The sequence below is a fragment of the Musca vetustissima genome, unplaced genomic scaffold (assembly GCF_032173495.1).
Source record: "Musca vetustissima isolate MV318-11 ecotype Yass unplaced genomic scaffold, APGP_CSIRO_Mvet_v1 utg539, whole genome shotgun sequence".
Lineage (NCBI taxonomy): Eukaryota > Metazoa > Arthropoda > Insecta > Diptera > Muscidae > Musca > Musca vetustissima.
Window position 1 is genome coordinate 72374 of NW_026885358.1, and position 19701 is coordinate 92074.

Consider the following 19701-nt stretch of genomic DNA (forward strand, 5'->3'; position numbering starts at 1 on the left):
CACGCTTGTGGGCTACTGAACCCTCTCAAAAACTGTTTAAAAAATCCACGCTTGTGGGCTACTGAACCCTCTCAAAAACTGTTTAAAAAATCCACGCCTAATGGGCTGCTGAACCCGTTCGAAAATTGCGTCAAATATCCATGCCTTGTGGGCTACTGAACCCTCTCGAAAACTGCTTAAAGAATCCACACCTTGTGGGCTACTGAACCCTCTCGAAAACTGCTTAAAGAATCCACTCCTTGTAGGCTACTGAACCCTCTCGAAAACTGCTTAAAGAATCCACGCCTTGTGGGCTATTGAAGCCCCTCTATATCTATATTGTGGATATTCGAAAAAAATTAAAAAAAATAGGTCTTGTGGATATTTAAAAAAATCTACGTCTTGTGGATATATGTTTTCAAGTAACCCAATGTGAGGACCATAAAATAAATTTTCAACGTTAAAAAAATTAACAAGTTGGGCGCCATATTCTTTGTATGTAAAAAATCGTTACTCCGGAATGCGAAATAACAACTTCTTTCATTTTGTAATCCATCTGATTGTAATCCTTCAAATTTTTACCTCTAAGGTGTCTTTTTCTATAGAAAAATCCCCTCAGGTCCCTCTGAGGTGTCTTTTTCTATAGAAAAATCTCCTCAGGTCCTTGAAATGCAATACCTGCAGGAACTTTCTATGGCTCTGAGATAAAATAAACCTAACCCAGTAACCCTAACTGATGTTAAGATATTCTGGCTAAGTAGTGCTAAGATTTCCATTATATTTTCCATGGAAAAAAGAAAATCATAAACCATCCTTGCATACACGTGATTACTATGTATTATCATGTTCCATCGTGCCTTCGACATTAAATGTCATGTCGTAAATATTTTGCCATAGTCATAAATTTCATTACCATTTGACCGGGTGGCTGGCAGTTTGGCAAGTGCTAAACTTGGTGCTGTCGACAGAACAAAGTCCATAAAATATTGGAAAACATGTAACTGTTTATTAACAACAACTACAACAACAACCAGGGGAGAAAAAATGGAAAATGCTCTTAAGATGTCAAAAGAAAAGAAAAAAAAAACTAAAACGAATACAAAAGGATTTGGTATCCGCTTAAAATGCAGCGATTTGCAGATGGTCCGATTTTCGTTGGCGCGATTAGATTCAGGTGCGATTTCCAAGCTTTGTCGGAGAGTAGATACATTATCGTAACAAGATAAAATATGAGACAGTTTTAAGTGCCAAAGAAGATGATAGAGCATGGTCAGCTGGATCGCTGGCTGGCCGGGCAGGCAGACAACAGCAGCGGTATCTGTTAACTTTACATGAAATAATAATGGCAACAACTTAAAAGGAAAAACGGTTAAATTTTTTTATTTTAAAAGATCTTATTATTTATGGGGACAGTTCTCATTTTTTGTACTCTCAATGGCGATTTTGAAAAAGAAATATTGGTAACAGTTTAAAAAAATATATACTCAGCCAGCCCGGATGATAAATTCGATTTTTTAAATAATATTTTCCATGGAACAACAGGTTTTGTGTTAAAAAAAATCCACAATTTGTTTGATCCTTAAAAGTATTTTAAAAATCGGCCCTGCGTCGGGCGCCATATTGTTAAATAAACTGTTTAATTTTTAATAAAAATGAGGAATAAAAACTTTAATCTCAGTTGAAATTTCAAGATTTTGGAATGAAAAATAATAAAAAAAATATAATCTTATGCGAAATCCAACGATTTTTGAAGTGCAGCCCCCCGGTGGGCGCCATAATGTTTTTTTTTAACTACTTATTAACCAAATTTATTTCGTTTTTTATTATCTTTCCAGATTTTATAAAACAAACACATTACCCTGCGCATTGACATTTTAAATTGTCAGTCATCCTTTTTGAATACTCATCAAGTACTACGAAGTAAATAAAAAATCGCCACCATTGCTCCCTCACCGATTATCAACTCCATCAACAACACCATGAACGGCCAAAGCTATGAATTGAATCATACAAATGGCGACATCATCTCACAGAACCAACAGAAAGGTTGGTGGACCATTGGCCTGATCAATGGGCAGCATCGTTATATGACAGCCGAAACATTCGGCTATAAGTTGAATGCGAACGGTGCCAGCCTGAAGAAGAAACAATTGTGGACGCTGGAGCCATCGAATACAGGAGAAAGTGAGTAGAGAAATTTAATACGATTTTTTATATGATAGAAAGAAGGGATCGATGGGGGGTCAAGGAATATTTTTCCTATAATAGAAGTAAAAACTTCAGTTATATCCTCCACAATGAGATGGACATTCTTAATACCTAAATTCGTTCGGGATTTTTATATAGGAGCTATGCCACGGTGAATTATTGTCAGAAGGCGTTGTAGCCTCCGAAACATATAGATATACCAAATTAAAGACACTCAGGTTGGAAAATTGGACTAGGACCTCGAATATAACAAAAATGACATATAACCTTTGTATGGGATATATGTAGAAACATGGTTCCATGTTGAAAAAGGTCTGTATATAAGTTATCTACCCGCCAAGATTAACATCAGATTAGAGCCACTTCGGCTGAAAAATACGTCTTGGAAAATACTGGTTTAGGTCCTATAAAAATTCTTATTATAGGACCTAAATCTTTATATATAGAGGTAATTACAAAACATGGACCAATATTACACATTTCGACCTAACGATTGTAATCCTTCAAATTTTTACCTCAGAGCTTTCAGAGGTAGAAAAATCTCCTCAGGTCCCTCTGAGGTGCATTTTTCTATAGAAAAATCTCCTCAGGTCCCTCTGAGGTGTATTTTTCTATAGAAAAATCTCCTCAGGTCCCTCTAAGGTGTATTTTTCTATAGAAAAATCTCTTCAGGTACCTCTGAGGTGTATTTTTCTATAGAAAAATCTCCTCAGGTACCTCTGAGGTGTATTTTTCTATAGAAAAATCTCCTCAGGTCCCTCTGAGGTGTATTTTTCTATAGAAAAATCTCCTCAGGTCCCTCTGAGGTGTATTTTTCTATAGAAAAATCTCCTCAGGTCCCTCTGAGGTGTATTTTTCTATAGAAAAATCTCCTCAGGTCCCTCTGAGGTGTATTTTTCTATAGAAAAATCTCCTCAGGTCCCTCTGAGGTGTATTTTTCTATAGAAAAATCTCCTCAGGTCCCTCTGAGGTGTATTTTTCTATAGAAAAATCTCCTCAGGTCCCTCTGAGGTGTATTTTTCTATAGAAAAATCTCCTCAGGTCCCTCTTTTCTTTATTTTTCGTTGGGCGCCATTTAAATTGGAGATCACGAAAACATGAGGAGAATATTTAATCATGAAAAAATATTAAAATAAGGGGTACTTATACTAAGTGGAGGGGAGTGCAAAGGAGTGATTTTCCATCCACAACAAGGAGTAGAGATTTGCGTTGGGCCCAATTTAATTGTTAACTAATATTGCCTTACATTTGATGCAAAAAGGCTTTCCATATGACAATTGCACAATACAACAAAGGTTGCCACATTATTTATGTTTTTTTTTTTTTTTTTTTGAAATTATAAAAACCTAGGGGCAGATAATAGACGTAAGGGTCCTTAAGTTGGGCGCCAATTAAGTTTTCCTCTAAAAACTTGGAAAAATGCATTTCTTGTTCAGATATGTTTGATTCTGATGCCATTTATCTTACGTTGGATGTCATTTACTATTTTTGTATATATGATCGATTTGGCTACCAAGAGTTGAATTTTACGTTGGGCGCCAATTTTATTGTTAACTAATATTGCCTTACATTTGGTGCAAAAATGCTTTCCAGATGACAACCGCATAACATAACAACGGGTGCCACATCATTTAATTTTTTTAATTATAAGAAAATAAGGGCAGAAAATAGACTTAAGGGTACTTAAGTTGGGCGCCAATTAAGTTTTCCTCCAAAACTTGAAAAAATGTTCCTCCAAAAATTAAATTTGATGCAAAAATACTTTCCATATGACAACCGTACAACACAACAAAGGTTGCCACATTATTTATGCTTTTTTATGAAATTATAAAAAATAGGGGCAGATAATAGACCTAAGGGTCCCTAAGTTGGGCGCCAATTAGGTTTTCCTCCATAAACTTGGAAAAATGCATTTCTTCTTCAGATATATTTGATGCAAAAATGTCCATATGACAATTCCACAACACAACAAAAGTTGCCACATCATTTGTTTTTTGAAGTTATAAAAAATAAGGGCAGATAATAGACCTAGGGGTACTTATATTGGGCGCCAATTAAGTTTTCTTTCAAAAACATTTTTTTTAAATCCACGCCTTTTGGATAATTGAAAAAAATATTTTTTTTACGTTGGATCTCATTTACTAATTTTTTTTTTGTACATATGCTAGATTTGGCTACAAGGAGTAGAGTTTTACGTTGGGCGCCAATTTAATTGTTAACCAAAATTGCCTTACATTTGATGCAAAAATGTTTTCCTGGCTTCCTCAGTATCGGACTCTTATGATAATTCATAGGGCTATTTTTTCCGTTGGGCGCCATTTTATTTTTGACTAAAAATACCATACATTTCATATGAAAAAAACTTCCTAATTGACAAATAACCTCCCAACATGATTTTATCTAGTAATACATCTCATCCTAACGGTGGACAAATCGCCATCAGCATCATCAGATTCCCGGCAATTATAATTATGAGAATTCAAACAAAATTTTCCATTTGTCCATAACTGACAGATTATGCTGCGAATAGAAAGCAATTTATTATTATAAAAAAACTGTAAACTATTAATCAGGCTAAGAAAAAAATAATAAAAACAAAAATAACAACAACGATAAGCAATGCCAGAAGAAACAAAGCCATTTGAATGGATAGATCAACGGACAGACAAATGCAAAGATGGATGATGGTAACCAGGTATACAAAAACAATACCTGAGTAGCACAGTCTTGAATGATTTATGGTTTCAGCATTTATATTCATTTTTCTGCTACGACACTTGTTGAAGATCAGTGGAGGTTTTCCCATATTTTATAAGCCGGGAAAAATGGCCAAAAAAAATTGCCAACATTTACATTTATGGCAGACACGAATTGGCCAAAATTTGTTACCGTTTTTCATTCGTTTTCTATTTTTGCCAAAAGACAATTAATATCAATTTTCTATCCAGCTGGCAGACAGATTCCATGTAGCTGTTGTTGTTTTTTCGTATTTAATTTCAATTATATACCTCCCCAAAAAATACATGTTGCGCGAATTGTCGAACATGTGCCGAAGAAGAAGAAAAAAAATAGGAACATAAACAAACAGTTGCTCCATTGTCTCAAAATCAGCAACTGAATGCGATCAACGATGGAACATGTCCTACCTTCTATGGTAGCTAATAGGCTAAAATTACAAAAACATGTAGGCAATTGTTGGCTGTCCGAAATCGTTTCCGAACATGATTAGTGGTCAAATTGGATTTGGAGCTTTTCTCCATTTTCCCGTTTTTTAACATGGTAATCTCAAATGAGAATCAATGTTTGGCAATTAAAAGAAAGAAAAAAACAAAAACATAGAATGGATAGAGAGAGATTTTTGAGCCAATTGCTTCCTTAATGGATCATTAGGTGTTCGATAAGGAATTTGAGGTAATTGGCGATAAAACGGAATTTCATCAATGTGAGAAATATTTACGTGACTGAAAGGTTTGGAAATAATATGGGAAATTATTTTTTTAAATGGCAGTGATTATGGAAAAATTTGATATTATATTGATGATGATAAAAATAATTAGGCTTAGTTGAGCTTTGATAACATTTGTAATATGTCCACACCTTGATAAAAAAAATTTCCATTAAAAATCCAAGCATTGGAAAAATATCTCTTTTAATTTTAAATTTGCAAATCCGCAACTGGAAAATAGAAATTTAAAACGTTGGGATCGTTTCCTTTGTTGGGCGCCATTTAATTCTGTTAACTAAAATTGTTTTGCAACGAAGTACAAATTTTTAAAATTTACCTAAAATCGGACGAAAATATATATGGGAGCTATATCTAAATCTGAACCGATTTTCACGAAATTTAGCACACACCATTCTAGACCTAATTCAGTACGCTATGCCAAATTTAATGCAAATCGAAAGATAAAGATGGACTTGGGTACACCATTTACCTTAAATCGGACGAAAATATATATGGGAGCTATATGTAAATCTGAACCAATTTTCAGGAAAATTAACACACATCATTCTAGACCTAATTCAGTACGCTATGCCAAATTTCGTGCAAATCGAAAGATATATAGGGACTTTGGTGCACCATTTACATTAAATCGGACGAAAATATATATGGGAGCTATATCTAAATCTGAACCGATTTTCTGGAAAATTAACACACATCATTTCAGATCTAATTCAGTACGCTATGCCAAATTTCGTGTAAATCGAAAGATATATAGGGACTTTGGTACACCATTTACCTAAAATCGGACGAAAAAATATATGGGAGCTATATGTAAATCTGAACCGATTTTCACGAAATTTAACACACATCATTCTAGACCTAATTCAGTACGCTATGCCAAATTTCGTGCAAATCGAATGATATACAGGGACTTTTTTCCAATTTCAATATGGTTCGTCCTCGGACCAAATAAATGAGCTGTGACAAATTTCATCCAAATCGGACTATAAATGCGATCTGTATTTTGTTTACAATATAATATCAACAGACGGACGGACATCCATAAATCGAATTAGAAAGTGATTCTATGCATATTCTCAAAAGAAACCATGTGTCTATCTCGTTTCCTTTTGCCTGTTACATATGCCCAAAGACATAATACCCTGTACCACAGTGTGGTGAAGGGTATAAATAGAGGGGATGATAATGGCCCTAAGGATATATAAATTGGGCGCCAAGGAAATGTTTCCTACAAAAACGACATAAAATCAATTTTTTTTTTAATAAAATAGATTCTTACGTTGGGCGCCATTTGCTATTTTTTGACATAACAACAATTCTTTTTGAAAAAAACCAAAGCTAGTGAAAAGCCTCTAGGAAATCAACGCATGGGGAGGACCTTCGAAATTGTACTCTTGCGGAGGGCCTATATATTGGGTTTCTAAAAAATCTACGTCTTTTTGTTTTTCTTTTTTTTAAGGGTCGTTGAAAAAATATTCAATTAAAAATCCAAGCCTTGTTTGGGCCTTGAAACATATTCTATAAAAAAAACCCAAGCCTTGTTGGATCTTTGAAAAAATGGTCATTAAAAATATTCTATAAACCAGTGAGCGGAGCAGTATAGTCGGACGGGGCCGACCATATGATACCCTACACAACTTCCACGAAAAACTACCTTTCTATATTCTGAGCTTGGGCAATATTTCGCGATATTTGAACCATCTGGACCAACTAGAGACTGACAATTATTACTAATGTTCAGTACAGCCTTTCTCATTACTTGTCCAGATTCCCTTCCCTTGTGTTGTGATCTTCTTATTCCCATTGGAGCATATAGATCGACTCGAAAAAAAACACAAAAAATTAAGTTTTCGGTCTACTTCATCACACTATAATTAACTGATCGTCACCGAAAATTGTAGGCGTTATCCTTTACTATAACTGGAACTTCATGGAACAGTTTAAAGCGATCAGCGCTATATTTCCGCCCTCTAGTGTGGTAAAGGGTTACTAAATAATATCTGAATACATAAGCACCAGTAAATATTTAAGTGTAACTCCCACATCTGAGTACACACGACCATATAATTGGTATCAATTTAAAGGTCAACCACAGCCCTTGGATATACCAACAACACTTCGGGTCTATGTCCTTCAGGATACGCTATAGAAAACAATTTTTTTTTATTTTTTCACACAAAAGTCAGGGTCCATTTGACCCGTTATATATTGACCGATCCTTATCAAAACAGACATGCTTACTCTTTGGCCCGATCCCCTTCTCTATGTAAAAATTCGCGATGTTTGGGTCATAATTGCGGCCTCTAGAGCGACCAGAAAAACCGATAAAAATTAAGTATTTGGTCCATTTCATCCCCTAGATATTAACCGATCTTTACCAAAAACAATAGGGGTCTTCATTGGAAAGAACCCATCCTACATGCAAAATTTCGTGAAGATTGGTCCATAACTGTGGCATGTGTCGTGTTTACAAAATATAATGGACAGACGGACGGCATAGTCGAGATATGACGATCGGTATACTTAAAGGTGGGTCTAGGACCAATATATCGCGGCGTTACAAACTCTTGGGGCTGCACAAAGCTATAATACTTTGACAACATAGTTGTGTAGGGTATAAAAATATAAGCTTTGAAAAAATGGTCGGTAATCGATCGGAAATCGGTATTTTCGGAGATATGGACCTCCAAAGTTCCATTGAGACCCTGTATTTTGTCATAAATTATTAAAATCCATTAAGGCAATATGGGTATCATTTTAAAGCATTCAAATATGCTGATTACAAAAATATAACATTCATATCAAATGAGTCCATACTTTGAGGTCTCTCAAAATATACTGTTATAATCAGAGCCCCAAGGACTACATGTGTTAAAAATTTTTAAAATTTAAAAAAATTGGCCTTCGAAAAATATTCTATAAAAAATTCAAGCTTTGAAAAAATGGTCGGTAATCGGTCGGAAATCGGTATCTTCGGAGATATGGACCTCCAAAGTTCCGTTGAGACCCTTGTATTTTCTCATAAATTATTAAAATCCATTAAGGCAATATGGGTATCATTTTAAAGCATTTAAATATGCTGATTATAAAAATATAATATTCGTATACAATAAATCCATACTTTGAGGTCTCTCAAAATATACTGTTGTAATCAGGGCCCCAAGGACTACATGTGGTAAAAATTTCAAAACGATCCACGAGGTGGCCCTAAACTAGACTTGTTCCAAAAAATCCATGTCTTGTTGGGTCCTTGAAAAATATTCTATAAAAAATCATAGTCTTGTTGGGTCCTTGAAAAAATGGTCCTCTATTGTTGTTGTCTGTTTTTATGCTTATGTTTCAACACCTGTCACTCTTTGATGGCGCAAAACACACACATTTACTGCATTGTTTAAGAAAAACAAAAACATTAATTTATTAAAAAAAATCAAATGATGACCATTTACAACATTTGCTGATAATTGGAATGGAAAAATTATACCAAACCGTTATTATATATTTTTTATGAGAGGCGAAAAGAGAAGAAGCTGAGAAAACAACAAAATCAATTCATTTAATTGGTAACATGAAACGCCAACGTTTTCTTCCAACATTTCAATACCAATTATTTTTGCAACGGGAAGGCAACACCAACGTTAAATGTGGAAATATTACAAAGAAATGGATTCGATGCTCTTGAAGCTCAGAGGTGTTCTTGAAATAGCATATCCAATTATTAACAATTATAATTAAATGAAAACAAAAAAAGAACATTTCTTAAGAAGTGGAAAAGTGAAACTTTTTTCATAATAATGAAATTCTCTTCTATTTTTGGTAATGAGTTTTATTAGGAAGAAAATACAAACTGGCCTTGAAACATTAAATCCACATTTAAAGGTAGGAAAAAAACTTGAAAATAAATTTTTTTATAAAAATATTTCTTCTTGAAAAATTATTATTTTGAAAATAAAAAAACCACGATTTAAAGACCCTTTTGTCCTTCAAAAAAATTCTTTACAAACACCGCCTGGAAGACTGTCTGTCCTTGAGAAAATATTCAATCAAAATCCACTCCTGAAGGTTCGATAGGCCTTGAAAATTATACCTACAAATCCGACCGAAGGTTTCTGTTGGTTTTCACATTTACTCTTGAAATGTTCATACCCTTCACCAAAGTGTGGTACAGGGTATTATGTCTTTGTGCATATGTTTGTAACAGGCAAAAAAAAAAAACGAGATAGACACTTGGTTCCTTTTGTGAATATGCATAGAATCACTTTCTGAGTCGATTTATGCATGTCCGTTCGTCTGTAGATGTTAAATTGTAAACAAAGTACAGGCCGCATTTATGATCCGATTTGGATGAAATTTGGCACAGCTAGTCTATTTGGCCCAAGGACGAACCCTATTGAAATTGGGAAAAATCGGTTCAGATTTAGATATAGCTCCCATATATGTTTTCGTCCGATATAGGCACCAAAGTCCCTATATATATTTCGATTTGTACAAAATTTGGCATAGCCTACTGAATTAGGTCCAGAATGATGTGTGCAAAGTTTCGAGAAAATCGGTTCAGATTTAGATATAGCTCCCATATAAAGTTTTGTCCGAAGGTAAATGGTGCACCATAGTCCTTATATATCTTTCGATTTGCATGAAATTTGGCATGGCGTACTGAATTGAGTCTACAATGACTTGTGCCAAGTTTCGAGAAAATCGGTTTAGATTTAGATATAGCTCCCATATATATTTTCCTCCGATTTAATGTAAATGGTGCACCAAAGTCCCTATATATATCTTTCGATTTGCACGAAATTTGGCATAGCGTACTGAATTGAGTCTAGAATGACTTGTGCCAAGTTTCGAGAAAATCGGTTCAGATTTAGATATAGCTCCCATATATATTTTGCACCGATTTAATGTAAATGGTGCAACAAAGTCCCTATATATCTTCCGATTTACACGAAATTTGGCACAGCGTAATGAATTAAGTCTATAATGTTGTGTGTTAAGTTTCCTGAAAATCGGTTCAGATTTAGATATAGCTCCCATATAATGTAAATTGTCCACCAAAGTCCCTATATATCTTTCGATTTGCACGAAATTTGACATGGCGTCTAGAATGATGATGAACCTGAAAATCGGTTCAGATTTTGATATAGCTCACATACACATATTTTCGTCCGATTTAATGTAAACGTTGCACCAAAATTCGTATGTGTCTTTCGATTTCTACCGAACTAAACAAACCTAGAATGAGGTTTGCTATAAATCGAATTCCATAAATTTGTCCCACTGTACGCAAACTATTCTAAATCTGCCCGATTGAAACTCAATTTAGCATAGGATGCAGAAAAGTGTATGTTCCTTCGAGGGAACATTGACATGAAATTGCTAGGATACATATCCGACTTTACTACTTTCCTTACTGGTTTTTTTGTGTTTATTAAATTAGCATGAAGTTCGGATCCCCCTCTCTTTAAGTTCACTATATCTGTCGCCCGCAATCTCCACTTATTTTAAGTGGTTGTTTATAGCTCTTAAAATTACTTTATTATATAGTTTTTTATTTTACAAATTAACTACACCTTTTTTCTTTAACACCCTGCCTCTTCCCCTAACTGCCTATTGTCTACCTGCACTTAACAATTTAATCATCATAAAAGACTTAATTAATTATTGTCATATATATGTTTTTTTATTATTATTATTATGATTTTTTTTAAATATATCATTCTCACATTTATGTTTATTATTGTTGTTGCTGTTGTTGCTTTTTGCCAACTAATAAAAAATATGGCCAAAGCTATTTTGCGACGTTGCTATTGCGGTTAATTAAGTTGATGAGAGTACAGTTTTGTGTTTATTTTTCTTTTTTTCATATTCAACCATCAACCACAGAGATGGCTGACTGACGGACTGACTGTTGTTTGTAAAATTAGAAAAAACAACAACAACTGCTGACCAGTTACTAGGTGGATGCCGGTGACTTGGTCAACAGCCAAGTTTACAAACAACAATAACAACAACAAACCACAATAGCGACTTGTCCGGCTAAGAAAAACTAAATAAAGTGCGAAATATTTGTCGCATAGAAAATACCGGTCAATTTTTGTCGAAAATTAAGTTGGCATTCCAAGGAGTTAAGAAAAATATTTAAAAAAAAATCAATTAAATTGTAGATCCTTAAAAAATTACAGAGTTGGAAAAAATATTTTAAAAAAAATCCCCAACAAAAATATTTTAAATAACCAAGGTAGACCCTTCGAAAAAATTCCCCACATTTTAGGACCATGGCAAATAATTTTTAAATAATCCAGGGTAGGTAGGCCCTTAGAAAATAATACAAAAAATACTTAAACCAATAAGAGGGGGCGACAATTTCGCGATATTTGCACCCTGTTGACCAATTACCGGCCAAAAGCTCATCTTTCTTACCCTGACATATTTTCAAAATCATTTTTATGGAATATCATATTTAAAAAAAAATCCACACAGGACCGTAAAAATATTTCTTAAAGATCAAGAATTATAATTAAAACCAATGAGCGGAGCTGTATAGTCGGACGGGGCCGACCATATGATACCCTACACAACTACCAGATAATTTTAACTTTCTGCGGATTTTGATTCCGAGCCTGGGTATTATTTTTAGTAATAGGAATTGCTTTCATAGGTTATGTACACCCTCTTGCGCGATTAGAGGTCAAAAGCACCTCTTCCTTACACTGACATATTTTCCGAATATTACCAATATTCAGTACAGCCCTTCTAATTACTTGTCCATATTCCCTTCACCGTGAGTTGTGTTGTGAGGTTCGGCTTATAACTGTGGCCTATAGATCGACTTGAAAAAAAATAAGTATTTGGTCCACTTCATCCCAACATTATTAGCTGATCATCACCGAAAATTATAGGCGTTGTCCTTGACCATAACTGGAACCTCATGGAAAATTTCAAAGCGATCAACGCTATATTTCCGCCCTCCATTGTGGTAATGGGTTATTAAATAATATCTCGGTACATAAACTCTTGCAAAAATGTATGTGAGTGTAACTCCCACATCTGAGTATATACGACCATATAATAGGTATCAATTTAAAGGTCAACCACTCCTCTAGGATATACTATCAACTTCTCGGGTCTATGTCCTTTGGGGGCAAATATATACGCTATAGAATACAATTTTTGTAATTTTTCACACAAAAGTCAGGTCCATTTGACCGATCTTTATCAAAACAGGCATGCTTATTCTTTGGTCCAATCCCCTTCTCCATGTAAAAATTCGAGATATTTGGGCCATAATTGCGGCCTCTGGAGCGACCAGAAAAACCGACAAAATTAAGTATTTGGTCCATTTTTCATCCTCCAAAATATTAACCAGTCATTACCCCAAACAATAGGGGCTTCATTGGCCAAAACCCTTCCTACATGCAAAATTTCGTGAAGATTGGTCCATAACTGCGGCCTGTATCGTGTTGACAAATTATAATGGACAGATGGACGGACACACATGTCTAGATCGACTCAGCTAGACGAGATATGACGATCGGTAGGTCTAGGTGGGTCTAGGACCAATATTTCGCAGCGTAACAAAGTCTTGGGGCTGCACAAAGTTATAATACCCTGACAACATAGTTGTGTAGGGTATAAATATAGGCCTAGTTAGCCATAAAAACAAATTGTCAGGACCATACAAATTTTTTTTTTTTTAAATAATAATTAATGTTTAATGTTCATGGCCTTACTTACTTAGCTGGCTTGTTATATAACAGTTGTTCCATAAGCCGAGCTTAAAAAATATTTCCAAGCGCGTCGATCTTGTGCGTAACTCCTCCAATTTAAAGACAACGTTCCAAGATGTTGTTTTCTACTTGGTCTTTCCATCTGATTCGTGGCCTTTCCCTTCTACGGGAACCATCAGTAGGCTCTCATTTATGTGCCTTTTGAGCTGGGCATTCTCATTCATTCGCTCAACATGACCTAGCCATCGTAGTAGCTGCAGCTCAATACGAATGACTACGACGATGTCCGCGAATAAATTGTAAAGCTCATGGTTCATTCGACGCGGATGTTCACCGTTGACGCATATCAGCCCGTAGATCTTTCGGAGTATTTTTCTTTCAAACACCCCAAGAGCTGCCTCATCTGCTTGCTCTATTACCAATGCTTCAGATCCATATAACAGCACGGGTAGTATCAGCGTCTTGTAAAGTGTGAGTTTGGTCTGACGGGAGGTGACCTTGTTTCTAGACTGCTTACTTGGACCATAGTAGCATCGGTTGGCCATCACAATCCTTCTCCGAATTTCAAAACTGATGCAATTTGTTTTATTTATGGCGGTACCAAGATATATAAAATCTTTAACTACCTCGAAGCTGTAGTTCTCAAGTTTCACAGTTGTACCGAGTCTACTGGACGTCTTGCGCGTTGTTACCATCAGCTTGGTCTTCTCGCAGTTTACTGCCAGACCCACTTTGGCAGACTCCTTCTCAATTTGTTCAAAGATAGCTGTTACTGCTCGCAATGTTCGACCCATTATACCGATGTCATCGGCGTAGGCGAGTAACATGTGTTTTTTGGTGTACAGAGTGCCATTTCTGTTCACCTTTGCCTCTCGTATGACCTTTTCCAGCAGGATGTTAAAAAGATCACACGACAAACTTGTCTGAATCCTCGTTCGATATTGAAGGCCCTTGATATGTTCACCATCTGGTCGATGGTGGATTTTCTAGGTCCTAATGTTATTGACCATTGGCTTCAATCGTTCACACAGCACACTGGATGGCACTTTATATTCGATGGGAAGGAGACTTATTTCTCTATAGTTGGCACATATCGTTTTGTCTCCTTTTTTGTGCACGGGACACAGGATGCTGAGGATCCAATCATTGGGCATGCATTCCTCTAGCCAAATTGTGCTAATCAGCTGGTGGATGCTCCTGACCAGCATCTGACCACCAGTCTTGAATAGTTCGGCTGGTAACCCGTCGGCCCCATGCTGCTTTATTGTTATTGAGCCGATTAATTGCTTTTGCAAAGGGCCTTTAAAAATATATATATTTGTTTAAAAATCCACGCCTTTCAGAGGGTCTTTAAAAACATATTTTTTAATCCACGCCTTGCAGTGGGTCCTAAAAAATATTTGTTAATCCTCGCCAAAATTTTTTTTTAATCCAGGTTTGTTGTAGATCCTTAAAAATATTTTTAAAAAATCGACACCTTGTTTAATATTTTTTAAATCTCCACGCTAGTTTTGCGTCACTCCATCTATTCTTAAAAAAATTCAGATCCTTTCCCTAAAGAATTTCATATTTTCTTCCCTCTCTTTCCAGGTATTATCTACTTAAGATCTCATCTCAATAAATATCTCTCAGTTGATACGTTCGGTAATGTCCTCTGTGAATCGGATGAACGTGATGCCGGTAGTCGGTTTCAAATTAGCATTGCCGAAGATGGCACCGGTCGTTGGGCATTGAAAAATGAATCACGTGGTTACTTTTTGGGTGGTACCCCCGATAAGTTGGAATGTACTGCCAAGACTCCGGGTAATGCTGAATTTTGGACAGTGCATTTGGCCGCTAGGCCTCAGGTGAATTTACGTTCGATTGGACGTAAACGTTTCGCCCATCTGTCCGAATCGCAAGATGAAATTCATGTTGACTCGAATATTCCCTGGGGCGAGGATACTCTGTTCACTTTGGAATTCCGTCAGGAGGAGGGTGGACGTTATGCCTTGCATACCTGCAATAATAAGTGAGTGGGGAGAGAAGTAATCTCTTTTTAAAATAGTGGAACTCATTTTTTATTTATTTTTTTTTATTTCAGATATTTGAATGCCAATGGAAAATTGCAAAATGCCTGCAATGAAGATTGTCTGTTCAGCGCTGAGTACCATGGTGGTCACTTGGCTTTGAGGGATAGGTAAGACCTCAACACCCTAATCTTAAACATTTTATATTAATTTGGTTATTTTTTCCCAGACAAGGACAATATCTCTCACCCATTGGTTCTAAGGCTGTGCTTAAATCTCGCTCTTCCACTGTGACACGTGACGAGTTATTCTCGTTGGAAGATTCTCTGCCCCAGGCCTCGTTTATTGCCGCCATGAATTTACGTTATGTCTCGGTGAAACAGGGTGTCGATGTCACCGCCAATCAGGATGAAATTGGTGAAAATGAAACATTCCAATTGGAATTCGATTGGTCGGCCCATCGTTGGGCTCTACGCACCACTCAAGATCGTTATTGGAGTCTAACGGCTGGTGGTGGTATTCAGGCCACAGGAAATCGTCGCTGTGCTGATGCCCTCTTCGAATTGATATGGCATGGTGATGGTTCCCTATCGTTCCGTGCTAATAATGGCAAATTCCTGGCCACAAAACGTTCCGGTCACTTGTTTGCCACTTCGGAGAGTATTGAGGATATAACTAAATTCTATTTCTATTTGATTAATAGGTGAGTGAGACAAAAAAATAATTTAAATGTTTAAAAAATATTTTTTAACCAGTATGGAAAGTAGTGAAGTTGGACTGGGCAGACTATATTATACCCTTCACCACTTTGCGTATATTGTAGATATGTATCCTTACAATTGCATGTCAGTGTTCCCTCGAAAGAACATGATCATGTCTTTCTACAACCTATGATAAATTGAATAGGTTGTAGAATATATAGGGACATTGGTGCACCATTTACAAAAAATCGGGCGAAAATATATATGGGAGCTATATCTAAATCTGAACCGATTTTCACGAAACTTTGCACGCATCATACTAGACTTAATTCAGAACGCTATGCCAAATTTCATGCAAATCGATGGATATAATGGGACTTTGGTGCACTATTTACCTAATATTTGACGCAACTATATATGGGGGCTATATTTTCACGAAATTAGCCACACATGGTTCTAGGTTTAATTCAGTACACTACGCCAAATTTCCTGCAAATCGAAGTATATATAGGTACTTTGGTGTACCATTTAACTTTAATCGGACGAAAATAGATGTGGGAGCTATATCTAAATCTGAACCGATTTTCACGAAATTTAACACACATCGTTTTAGGCTTAATTCAGAACCCTATGCCAAATTTCATGCAACTCGAAGCATATATAGGGACTTTGGTGCACCATTTACCTTAAATCGAACGAAACTTTATATGGGAATTATACCTAAATCTGAACCGATTTTCACGAAATTTAACACACATCGTTCTAGACTTAATTTAGAACGCTATGCAAAATTTCATGCAAATCGATGGATATAAAGGGACTTTGGTGCACCATTTACATGAAATCGGACGAAACTATATATGGGAGATATATCTAAATCAGGACCGATTTTCATGAAACTTGGCAGACATAATTCTAAGCTCAATTCAGTACGTTATGCGAAATTTCGTGCAAATCGAAAGATATATAGGGACTTTGGTAAACCATTTACCTTAAATCGGACGAAAATATATATTGGAGCTATATCTAAATCTCAACCGATTTTCATGAAACTTTACAGACAACACTCTAACCTCAATTCATTATGTTATGCCAAATTTCGTGCAAATCGAAAGATATATAGGGACTTTGGTGCACCATTTACCTTAAATCGGACGAAAATATATATTGGAGCTGTATCTGAATCTAAACCGATTTTCACGAAACTTGGCAGACATCACTCTGGACACAACTAAGTACGTTATGCCAAATTTCGTGCAAATCAAAAGATATATAGGGACTTTGGGGCACCATTTACCTTAAATCGGATGAAAATATATATGGGAGCTATATCTAAATCTGAACCGAATTCTAGCCGTAATTCAGTACGCTGCGCCAAATTTCGTGCAAATCGAAAGATATATAGGTACTTTGGTGCACTATTTACCTAAAATCGGACGAAAATATATATGGGAGCTATATCTAAATCTGGACCGATTTTCACGAAACTTGGTAGACATCATTCTAGGCTCAATTCAGTACGTTATGCCAAATTTAGTTTAAATCGAAAGATATATAGGGACTTTGGTGCACCAATCGGGCGAAAATATATATGGGAGCTATATCTAAATCTGAACCGAATTTCAATAGGGTTCGTCCTTGGGTTAAATAAATGAGCTCTGCCAAATTTCATCCAATTCTGATTATAAATGCGACCTGTACTTTGTTTACAATCTAACACCAACAGACGGACATGCATACATCGACTAAGAAAGTTATTCTATCTATATTCTCCAAAGGAACTTTGGGTCTATCTCGTTTCCTTTGCCTGTTACAAACATATGTACAAAGACATAATACCCTGTGCCACAGTGTGATGAATGTTATAAAAATTCCACGCCTAAGATTTGGGGCTTTAAAATTTTTTTTAAAAATCCACGCTTGAGATGTGGGGCTTTAAACAAATATTTTTTTTTAAATCCACGCTTGAGGTGAGGCTTTTACAAAAAATATTTTTTAAAAAATCCACGACTGAGGGGTGGTCTTTAAAAAAAATATTTTTTTAAAAAATACACGCCTTCTGGTGTCCTTAATTTTTTTTAAATCCATAACTTCTCAAAAAATTGTTTTTGTTTCTTCTTCCAGACCCATTTTGGTACTTAAATGCGAACAGGGCTTTGTGGGCTACCGCCAGCCGGGTAACACCAAATTGGAATGCAACAAGGCCACATATGAAACCATTTTGGTGGAACGGGCCCAAAAGGGTCTGGTCTATTTCAAGGGCCATGGTGGCAAGTATTGGCGCATTGATGGCGAGGGCATATCCGTGGACTCTGATGCCCCAGCTGATGGTTTCTATTTGGAATTGCGTGAACCAACTAGAATTTGTATTAGGTAAGGAGAATAGAATTTGAATTTTTTTGTGATTATCAAAACTAATATTTTGTTTATTTTTCAGATCCGAAAATGGCAAATATTTAGGAGCTACTAAAAATGGAGCATTCAAACTATTGGATGATGGCAATGATGTGGCCACACAATGGGAATTTTAAATTAAAAAAACAATAAAAACAAAAAGACTTAATTACATAGGAATATTTTCATTTTTTATGATTTTTTTGCGATCAACACACACACAAGAGAAGAACATGAAGGAGATCTGGAAGATAAAACAGAAAGCATGCAGAATTATGATATTTAGAATTTTGATTATTTATTTGATTTTAAGATATATTTTTATTTTTTTTAATTTTTTTGGAGAACAAAAGACAAAAATCGATTTTTAATAATGAATATTTAAACACTATATCTCTCTCTTCCCTCTCCATTTTACTCATTTACTATGTATTGTATAATTTACATAAACAAAATTGTATTATTAAAATTTATTTTTGAAAAAAATGAAATAATTCCATTTCTATTGCAAGACTTGTGGAAACTTCAATTTTTCCACACTTAAGAAAAGAAATGTGAAATTATAAAAGTAATGCGGAAGTTTTTGCTGAAAAATAAAAATCTTCATCGGTATAATGAAACAATCTATTTATATACATATATACATAATAATTATAAAAATAAATAAAAACAAAAACAAATAATAAGAATTAAATAAAATAAACAACAACAACACTATACATGAAACAAAAATTGAATTTTAAAAACCAAGAATGATATGCAAATATTCCCAGGTATTTAAATGAAAAATAAGAAGAAAAAACAACAAAAAAGACAAACAAATATAAAATATTGGAGTTGGATTGGGTTCAAAAAATTTAAAATATTTTAAAAACATTTTAAGCCTATGTAAGGATTTTTAATAAGCTATTTCAAGAATTTATTATAACCCCACTAAAAAAGGGGGTTTGAAATAATTGTCATTTTATTTAAAAAACCAATAAGAATTTTAATGCACCTACTTTGCCATAAATTTTGATATGGACTTGGAGAATATATGTATAGAACAATCCATCTTGAAAATCATAATGTATCAATTAGAATATCCGATCCAATTTGAATATATACATAAATATTCTTTTTTTTTTTTTGTATGAGACCCATATGTTTTCAAAATTGGTCAGTATTTCCCATAAAACTTTATTTGAGAGAGATATTGCCAATGGAAAAAATATTCCTCA

The 19701-nt window shown here is 35.1% G+C and overlaps 1 protein-coding gene across 1 annotated transcript; it reads left to right on the plus strand.

The window, feature by feature from the left end:
• Window positions 1–1911: 1911 nt before the first annotated feature.
• LOC133332583 (protein singed) lies at window positions 1912–18619 on the plus strand. Its single transcript, XM_061540961.1, has 6 exons — window positions 1912–2163; window positions 14968–15388; window positions 15461–15556; window positions 15616–16089; window positions 18212–18460; window positions 18525–18619. The coding sequence occupies exons 1-6, from the start codon at window positions 1959–1961 to the stop codon at window positions 18616–18618; spliced, it is 1539 nt and encodes a 512-aa protein (XP_061396945.1). The 5' UTR covers window positions 1912–1958; the 3' UTR covers window position 18619.
• The last annotated feature ends 1082 nt before the right edge of the window (window positions 18620–19701 follow it).

What these genes read in the sequence shown, in the direction of transcription:
- LOC133332583 (XM_061540961.1), top strand. Translation starts at nt 1,959, where the DNA reads ATGAACGGCCAAAGCTATGAATTGAATCATACAAATGGCGACATCATC. An exon ending in GCCATCGAATACAGGAGAAA is followed by an intron (nt 2,164 to 14,967) that starts GTGAGTAGAGAA and finishes CTCTCTTTCCAG; the next exon opens with GTATTATCTACTTAAGATCT. An exon ending in CACTTGGCTTTGAGGGATAG is followed by an intron (nt 15,557 to 15,615) that starts GTAAGACCTCAA and finishes ATTTTTTCCCAG; the next exon opens with ACAAGGACAATATCTCTCAC.